We start from the raw sequence: 9512 nt of genomic DNA, 5'->3' as shown, positions 1-9512 counted from the left end.
TTATGATTAAAAAAAAAAAAGAAAGCATTAGTTTTTTTTAATGTTCACGTTGAAAGAGTATAAAAGTTTTTTTATTTAAAAGTGTTCATGCATAGATTAAATAGTATTAATTAAGACTATTTAATTAAATAATTTAAAGGAAGATTTAACATCTTAATAAAAGATTATATATATATATATATATATATATATATATATATATATATATATATATATATACAGAGAGGATAGCCTGCGGCAGTTTTGCTGCGGTTTCGTGCGGTGCTCGTCCACGTCATTCCAGTGGCGTGAGACGCGTAAAGGGTTTAGGCAAAACTCACTTTCCCAAACCTCCTCACTGTGAGCCCTAGCAGAAGCACCCCCGCGAGCCCGACGCGAGCCCTAGCAGAAATCGCGATTCGCGAGCTCTCCCTCTCCCTCTCTTCGCCATCGCCTGTCGCGATCGCACTTTCCCAAACCTCCCTCTCCCTCTCTTCGCCATCTCCTGCCGCGATCTCCTTCCTCTCTTGAAGCGCCATCTCCTGCCGCGAGCCGCTTCTCGCCAGCCATCTCCTGCCGCAAGGATCCTTAGCAGAAGAAGCGTCGGCCACTCCCTCTCCAACGCCTCCCTGCGGCGACCCGCTACCTTTCTGGCCTCGATTTGGGATCCACGACAACGCCTCCCTCTCCAACGGTTTTCTCACGCCTGGACTTCTCCGGTAAAAATTTTTTATTGCCTGAACAACTATATAGATTTTTTTGCTAACCCATTAACACAATAAATCGACGTATCTAGTCCATTCCGCTATGGATCGGTATATTTGACAGATGAAGGTTTAAGTTTTGTTTAATTAAAAATTTTATATTTTAGAACTATCTATCTAGTTAGAGTTTGATATTACAGAATTCCTGAAAACCTCTTTATATATTTGTAAGTTTATTTTCAAGTTTACTAATAAATATCATTCATAAATTTTGTTTATAACGCTAAGTTGATATCCTGGAATGTTGTATATCCTGGAATGTTGATATACCCTTGTGTCTATGAGAATGTGCTTTGGAATGTTTAAATATAGAAACCTGAACAGCGCTACATTTTTACTTATAGTTGTGTTGTTTTTTTTTCCAGAACAGCTAAATTTTTTTTCTCGAAACAGTGCTGCTCTGGGATGTTGATATACCCTTGTGTCTATGAGAATGTGCACTGGAATGTTGAAATAGTACAAAAATTCTAAGTTGCTTAATTTTGTGTTAATCTAATTAATGTAAATTTGATTATTAGGTTGCTATTTCATGGCATCATCAAGTCATAGCAGCATCGACAATACGAGATTTCAAGCTGTAACCTGTAGGGACTGCGGGCAAAGAACAATGGTTTGTATTTCTAGATCAACCATGAATCCTGGAAGACAGTATTACAGATGCGGGCAACATGGATGGCAAAAGTGGGTGACACCCAATACTAGTTCATCTGATAATATTGAAAGTGAACACAATGCTTCTCATGAACATAATCCAGGAATAATCCATGTACCGAAATTTATTTGGATATCAGTAATGGTGAACTTGATTCTCTTAGCCGTAATATTGATTGTGTTGTTAGTTCATCTTGTTAGCTAAAATTCCTCTAAGTAATATTGGTTTTGTAATGTAACTGGTTGAATGTTTGTAATTTTGGATGCAAGCCATCAGTTTAAATTCCATGTTGTCGATACTGGTATGGAAATCCAACAATTATATTGTTGTCTCGCTAATTTAGTTGTTTCAATTTTGTGCTCGTGATCGACACTCATAACTTGTACAATTCGATAAATTTGTTTTTGCTCTTGCAATACAAGTGTGCTCGTGATCGGCACTCAAAACTTGTAAAATTTGATAAATTTGTTTTGATTTGTCTTATCATCTTTTGTGTAATTGAAAGTTCCATATTGATTTCACAAATTCTATTGTTCTAATATGGGCCGATTGAATTCTATTGTCTATTTGCCTAATTCGTATATGAATATGATACTACAAATTATGAGTATACAGAGTATTCAAATGATTTGGTCAATTTGATCTTTGTCAATCAATAAAAAAACACAAGAAAATCACAGCAAGAGAAAGAGAAAGTAGAACTGATACAAAATAAGAGTGTAACGACCCGCCTTCTACTACTAGGCTGTAAGGCCGATCGCTACAGTTATGCTGTACTACATGACTAATACGGAATGAAAACTGGATTTATTAAAATTTTGCTAGGGGAGACAATTTATGCCTCTACAATGTCCTGCTAACTATAATCAGGCATTTCAATCGGTTCGTGGATCGATTGGGCTTGTCGGATCGATCCCGCGATCGATCCAGCTTGTTACTGGCACGAAACAGGGCTCTGGATCGGTCGGCAGACCGATCCATAAACTATTTGCCGCTGCACACTACTGGATCGGTCTACCGACCGATCCAGGAGCACTCTGATCGGTCGGTAGCACCGATCAGTGTCTCACTGATCGGTCTGCTGACTGATCAGTGAGCTTCCCCGTGCTCACTGCTCGCATGTGGATCGGTCGACTGACCGATCCTTAAGCCACGCGAACTCTCTGTTCGAATCTGGATCGGTCGGCTGACCGTTCGAGTGGCACTGCCCAGACCCTGATCGGTCCGTGGACCGATCTGGGGCTCTGATTTCACCATGAAACTCTGATTTCAGCACTCTGGCGTGCCAAAACCTCACACAACAATTCAGTTGTAGAATGTTTCTCCAAAAGGAATCGTAAAGCATCGTCTTAGTTAAATTGGTCATTCAGTTTCAACTCAATTTGGTTTATTTTGTAATTTTAATTTATTCGGGATGATATTGACACAGACTAGATGAAGCATAAAAAATTCAACACCATAAAAAGATCGTAAAATTTTTGGTTTCTTTATCGTCAACTGATGACAACATCTGCTTTAACATAAAGATTCAATACTATAAAAAATTTTCTGTTTGGGCTGGACATAGAAGTATTGCAAAATCTCAAACAATCTAAGTCACTAGATCAACGGGAGTTAGCATCCATAGATTCAATTGGGGAGCAGTGCAGTGTACATTTCAAAATGATAAATTAAAATCAAAATGCAAATAACAGAGAAGCAGAAGTGTACATTTCAAGATCAATTAGAAATAACTCTCTGGATATAACAAAGAAGCAAATAACTCTCTACTATAATGTGAGCAGTGCAGTGTACATTTCAAGACCAATGAGAAATAACTCTCTGGATATAACAGAGAAGCAAATAACGCTTTACTGCACAGAGAAGCAAATAACGCTTTACTGCACAATCTAGTCACTACAAGATGCATATAACAGGGGATGCATCCAATCGAAACCAAAGCCAAGCCAACTCTTCTCTAACACTGGATTCACTGAAAGAAGACACACATCAAGTTAAATACAAACAACAATGATAGAATTGTTTAACATTAAACTGCATGAAAAACATACCTTAGAAGAAGGGAGCTCCTTTCCATTTCCATAAACAAAAGCTTGTGTTTATCTAATCACTGTTGATACACATAGGAAATGCACTAAACAAAATAGCAAACACCTTAATACAAGAAATGCACTAAACCAATCAAGCAAGAGAAACAAAGAAAATAGATATATCAACCATACCATAGATAACTACAACATCCTAGCGCATGTTATTAGAACCTATAACAATAAAGAGAATTTATTAATTTTATTTCCTCAATAAAAAATAAATCACTATAAGTTAACAAATTAAAACTTTGATAGTACCCGCTATAGATCCCAAATTCGGTTCATATGTGTCGTCAAGACTAATATGATGATTATCTTCATTTGATCTGATACTTGACACTCTGTCATATACAAAAGATAATAAAATAAATTTGTTTACAAGAAAAATATAATAAAAATGAAAAATTTAATCGACATATACCCTTGTTGCAAATTGGGGCAATTACGCTTGTCATGTGACACTCCTCGATGTCCGCATCCATGACAAAGTCTAGAATTTGATGTTGATTTATCCTTTGATGATTTTAATCTCTTTCCACATCCCTTAGTTCTTACTACAAAAGGATCAATAATACCAAGGGTCTCATCAATGGATTTTTTCCTTTGACTTCTATCACTGCATGTTGTACTAATGGACATCTCTTGAATTTTTTTGTAGATACAATCGAATTGTTCATCCAAGAAGGTTATCCTCTCATTACTCAAAGATGCATCATCAACTAACACTGAAGCTTTATAGGATAACCTCGAGTGCCTGGACATCAAATACTTTTCTGAATTTGGATCATCAATGACATTTTGTTCCCCTAAAGCATATATTGCTCCAACTTTTGCATCCCGTGTCCATCGTTTGAGTATATACGTATCAGGCAAATGAAACACTTGGTTGATACGAAAAAAAGCTAACATATGTCTACATGGAATGCCCTCAAACTCAAATTTTCTGCAGCTACACGATATGTAATCCCTTTGTTTGTCATGCATGAGCACTCTTGGTTTTGAGGAAGAGGAACTTTGAAATTTCATCACGTGGTAAACCGTTGAGGCAACTTCTGTAAATGTCTGTTGCACATAATAACTATGACTCTCGATCATTTCACTTTGAAACTCCAGCCATTTCTTTTTTGTGTACAGCTTAACCATTTGACTTTCCATTGGCCAGGTTGTATTAACTTTGGGATTCTCATTCATGTCAATATGGTCCGCAACTAACTCGTTGTGTCTTTGGTGTCTCAGTGCTCTATTAAAACGTGTGATAAAATCCATTAATGAGTTCTTATTTGAAATATATTTCTTGAAAAATGCATGTGATCCTTCAGATCTTTGGCTACTTGACATTCCTGCAGAAAATACATGACTAAAATATGCTGGCACCCATCTGTGTCATAATTCATACATCAAGGACAACCAATCATTCTTCTCTAAGTTAGCTTCCTTGATAGTCTCTTCCCATGACTTCTCAAAATCATCAGGTGATGTAGAATTTGCAATGATGTTCTTTATGTTGTGATAATGGTTTTGAAAAGTCAAAGGGTCTAATTTTTCTGGAAATTTGTTCAATATGTGCCATAAACAATATCGATGCACTGTTTGAGGCAAAACCTGTGCAATAGCTTTTGTCATTGCAGGATCTTGATCAGTGATGATAATATTTGGTGCACCTTTATGCATGGCTTCTAAGAACTTTGTAAGCAACCAAACAAAAGATTCAGTTTTCTCATCACTAAGAAACCCACAACCAAAAAGAATTGTCTGATGATGATGATTAACTCCTACAAATGGTGCCAAAATCAAACCATATTTATTGGTGTTATAAGTTGTATCAAATACAATAGCATCACCAAATACACTATATGCCCTTCTTGATATATGATCAGCCCAAAAGCACCTACTAAATCTGTTATCTGAATCAGTCTCGTAGGCAAAGAAAAAAGCTGAATTCTTCTTCTGCTCAGATGTAAAAAACTCGATAAGGGTTTCAGCATCAATACCCTTTTGTTCATCCCTTAGATTTCTCTCAAAGTTTCTAATATCAGTTTCTGTACAACCTACCCGTTCAGGGCCTCCATACTCTATCTCCAATAAACGAATTTGTTGACAAGTTGGTACATTGGCCTCTGAAAACTGTTTTGTCAAAGCTTTTTTGGCTGTAGAAACACTACGATGTGAGCGAAGCAAATGCACCTTTGATGGAGTTGAGAGCGGATGATTATGAGCTTCTATAAAGTTACAGATAACCCAATCCGGTCCCATCTGTTTCTTGACAAATGCAATATTTGCCTTACAACCCGTTCTAACTGTGCCACGTGCTCTTTCCCTTATTTGTTGATCAGGGTTTGGATGTTTATTGTGTCGCATTAGATCTGTATGTCCTTCTTTAAAGAATATAATTTGTTTCCATGCCACTTCATTTGTCATCTTGTTTTTCCTGGTCGTGCTATTCCTTGAACTAAATCCGGTCGTGCATATTGGTTATAGAAGAAATATGCATCTTCTAGAGATGAGAATTTCATTCCATTTTTTGACTTTCGATCATCTGCAACTTGGTAAATGAATTCCTGATCACTCTATTTTCTTCCATTTCTGGGTGCCCTCGCATTATATTTGACAATAGATAAATAAATAAAAATTATTCCAATTAACAAAATAAACCATAAGTGATTTTGATATGAATACAACATCAAGTCATAGACATGATATAAATACATTAGTAGATACGAATTGCTACTCTTGGATGTTGGGCACACGTATCTTTTGTCATAACAGAACATCAGCTAAGTTAAAGATGGAATTGAATGTTAGGAAGGAAAAAAAAATCTAGCTGTTCAGTAAAAAAAACACAACTATAAGTAAAATGTAGCACTGTTTCGAGAAAAAAAATCTAGCTGTTCTGCACTGTTTAGGTTTCTATATTTAAACATTCCAAAGCACATTCTCATAGACACAAGGGTATATCAACATTCCAGGATATCAACTTAGCGTTATAAACAAAATTTATGAATGATATTTATTAGTAAACTTGAAAATAAACTTACAAATATATAAAGAGGTTTTCAGGAATTCTGTAATATCAAACTCTAACTAGATAGATAGTTCTAAAATATAAAATTTTTAATTAAACAAAACTTAAACCTTCATCTGTCAAATATACCGATCCATAGCGGAATGGACTAGATACGTCGATTTATTGTGTTAATGGGTTAGCAAAAAAATCTATATAGTTGTTCAGGCAATAAAAAATTTTTACCGGAGAAGTCCAGGCGTGAGAAAACCGTTGGAGAGGGAGGCGTTGTCGTGGATCCCAAATCGAGGCCAGAAAGGTAGCGGGTCGCCGCAGGGAGGCGTTGGAGAGGGAGTGGCCGACGCTTCTTCTGCTAAGGATCCTTGCGGCAGGAGATGGCTGGTGAGAAGCGGCTCACGGCAGGAGATGGCGCTTCAAGAGAGGAAGGAGATCGCGGCAGGAGATGGCGAAGAGAGGGAGAGGGAGGTTTGGGAAAGTGCGATCGCGGCAGGCGATGGCGAAGAGAGGGAGAGGGAGAGCTCGCGAATCGCGATTTCTGCTAGGGCTCGCGTCGGGCTCGCGGGGGTGCTTCTGCTAGGGCTCACAGTGAGGAGGTTTGGGAAAGTGAGTTTTGCCTAAACCCTTTACGCGTCTCACGCCACTGGAATGACGTGGACGAGCACCGCACGAAACCGCAGCAAAACTGCCGCAGGCTATCCTCTCTGTATATATATATATATATATATATATATATATATATATATATATATATATATAGTAGACGTTGGATTGGGATAATCAATTAAATTATATCAATCGATTAATAAGTCTAATTTTATATTGTTAAGATTGATTAAGTAATTTCTGTTCGAATAAAATTTTTAGGAGTTTCTTGAGTCTATCTACATAACGTGCTACTAAGTTGAACTAACGTGTTGGTCCAAAGGAAGACACCTTAAGTAGATTTAGTGCATTATGTGTTGGTAGACGTATATTGATCTTGTCCGAAAGTCAATGAGATGGAAAATTGGAGATGTGGCGCATCTGCTGACCGGTTGTAGACTTCGCTCGGGCTTGTAGCACAGATTACGTCAGCGCCGAGCCAAGGAAGGGGTCCTCGACGTTGGACCTTCGACGCTCAAGTCAGTCATCGGTGATGAAGTATAAGGCGGAGCAATAAGAAGACTGTAGCGCAAACAGTGAATATCACATACCTCCGCCAATGCTTGAACCCTCCTTTATATAAAACTCCTATATCGTGCGTGCACGCTCCCCAAGGTGAGCATGCTTCCCAAAGATTTTCTTAAAAAGACTTGTCAGTAAAATGTCTCTGACATAGTACCTTAACAGGCCGAGCATATCTCTGAAGTGACAGTGGAAACTTCCGCCGTACGATCTTCTGGCTGTCCATGCCGGGTGTCAGTAACACCAACTCTCAAAAGGATGTCGATGGACATCAGAGTGTACTGTTAGGCCGAGTGGGTTGGCCGCTTGGTCAAAATTTCACTGCTCCGGTGTCCCGCCCGGTCGACCAGAACCTCGCTACTCCTGTGCGTGTGGCCGCTCGATCGAAATTCCCCTTTTCCACTGCCGAGACTTGCTGCCAGGCTCAGCGGGGTAGTCGCTCAGTAGAAGTTAAACTCTGCCAATGCTGAAACCTGCTGCCTGGCCGAGCGGGGTAGCCGCTCGGCCGAAGTTCCGATCCGCCAATGTTGAGCTCTGCTGTCAGGTTGAGCGAGGGTGCCTCTCGGCTCGGATTCTGAATGTCATCTCCTCTATTGTCTTCCCTTATTGAGCATCGATTGTTCGGCATATTACCCGAGTCAGAGGTGGGGGTCGAATCGGGACCTTCTCCCTCCGATCGAGGCATGGTCGCCTGACTGCCCGATGCTATTTGAGTGTTAACTGCCTTGACTTTGACCTCCACCGCAACAACTATCCCCTGCAGGGTGGGCCTCGCTTTATCACAGCATCACATGCCTCCTCTTCAAGTCTAGTCGAAGGAGGCTGCAAGTCTGAATGACTGGACAAAATTGTCTGTGAAGCTCGCCACCCAATCGACTTCGACACTCCTCGGTCTCTGATTGGGACTAACGTGACCCAACGATCAACTATGTGACTGCTCTTTGCTGATCGGCCTATTGAGGATTGTCGATCGACCATAGTTCTTCCCCCTTAAGACGATCGGCACAACGAGCATTCGCACTTAACAATCTTTTCTTGGGATTCTCTGGGCGAGAACGATCTTGGCTTACGTCACCCAGATTTATGGGAAATCATGCAAACCTCTTCGCATTAAGGCTGAGCGTGCCCCCATGTTTTTAAATTGTCCTCATTAAATGCCAGCCCGTGGTGATGCACCACGTGCCACGCCCACTGTCGCCGCACGCCTGACGCAACAGGATATCGATGTGACGTTTGGCGATTTAAATTCAACGGTCTGATCTTTGCCTGGGTTTCTGCAACCTAGATCGGACGACTCCAGTCGGTTGACCCCGAGGTTTATAAGCATCGCTTGCCTACGTCTTCTTCACTCCGCGTCGTCGTCTTCGTCTGCAAGCCTCTCGTCGTCGTTGTCTTTGTAGCGCTTTGCTCCATCGCCCTTTCTCCGGCAATCTCTGCGATCTCTCGTAATCCCTCATCTTCCTTCGATTAAAGTTGTTCGTTGCTTGTAGAGTCCCTTTTTCTGAGTCGCCTTTCTTCCCTATTTTCTATTGAACTTTAGTTTCGATGGAAAGCTCTTCACAGCCTCCTGTTGGCATCCCTGGGCTCTAGTATACCTCTATTGAGTCCCAGTTTGACGCTGGTGATATTGAGAGTTTGACAGCCGCATTTTAGTTTCCTCCTGGTTACAAAGTTGTCCTCCCTTCTCCTTCCAATTGGCCAAATTCTCCGCCGCCCGGCTGCATTTGTTTCTTTAGGGATTCGTTTACCGCCGGTTTGCGGTTTCCTATTCACCCATTCTTTCCCGCCATATGTAAGTACTTTCGTATCTCCCTTCGTCAACTAGTGCCGAACTCCTTTCG

At 40.1% G+C, this 9512-nt stretch overlaps 1 protein-coding gene across 1 annotated transcript; it reads right to left on the bottom strand.

Moving 5' to 3' along the window:
* Nucleotides 1–3111: 3111 nt before the first annotated feature.
* Nucleotides 3112–5282, bottom strand: LOC122011569 (protein FAR1-RELATED SEQUENCE 5-like). Its single transcript, XM_042567952.1, has 5 exons — nt 3907–5282; nt 3744–3826; nt 3618–3656; nt 3447–3529; nt 3112–3367 (listed from the first exon to the last, which is right to left on the bottom strand). The coding sequence occupies exons 1-3, from the start codon at nt 4821–4823 to the stop codon at nt 3637–3639; spliced, it is 1020 nt and encodes a 339-aa protein (XP_042423886.1). The 5' UTR covers nt 4824–5282; the 3' UTR covers nt 3112–3367; nt 3447–3529; nt 3618–3636.
* Between the last annotated feature and the right edge of the window lie 4230 nt (nt 5283–9512).

The sequence above is a fragment of the Zingiber officinale genome, chromosome 8A (assembly GCF_018446385.1).
Source record: "Zingiber officinale cultivar Zhangliang chromosome 8A, Zo_v1.1, whole genome shotgun sequence".
Taxonomy (NCBI): Eukaryota; Viridiplantae; Streptophyta; class Magnoliopsida; order Zingiberales; family Zingiberaceae; genus Zingiber; species Zingiber officinale.
The sequence above is the reverse complement of the archived record's forward strand: the minus strand, read 5'-3'. Positions and strand labels throughout refer to the sequence as shown.

What these genes read in the sequence shown, in the direction of transcription:
- LOC122011569 (XM_042567952.1), bottom strand. Translation starts at nt 4,823, where the DNA reads ATGTCAAGTAGCCAAAGATCTGAAGGATCACATGCATTTTTCAAGAAA. An exon ending in TGCCCCAATTTGCAACAAGG is followed by an intron (nt 3,827 to 3,906) that starts GTATATGTCGAT and finishes TGTATATGACAG; the next exon opens with AGTGTCAAGTATCAGATCAA. An exon ending in GAATTTGGGATCTATAGCGG is followed by an intron (nt 3,657 to 3,743) that starts GTACTATCAAAG and finishes TTATTGTTATAG; the next exon opens with GTTCTAATAACATGCGCTAG.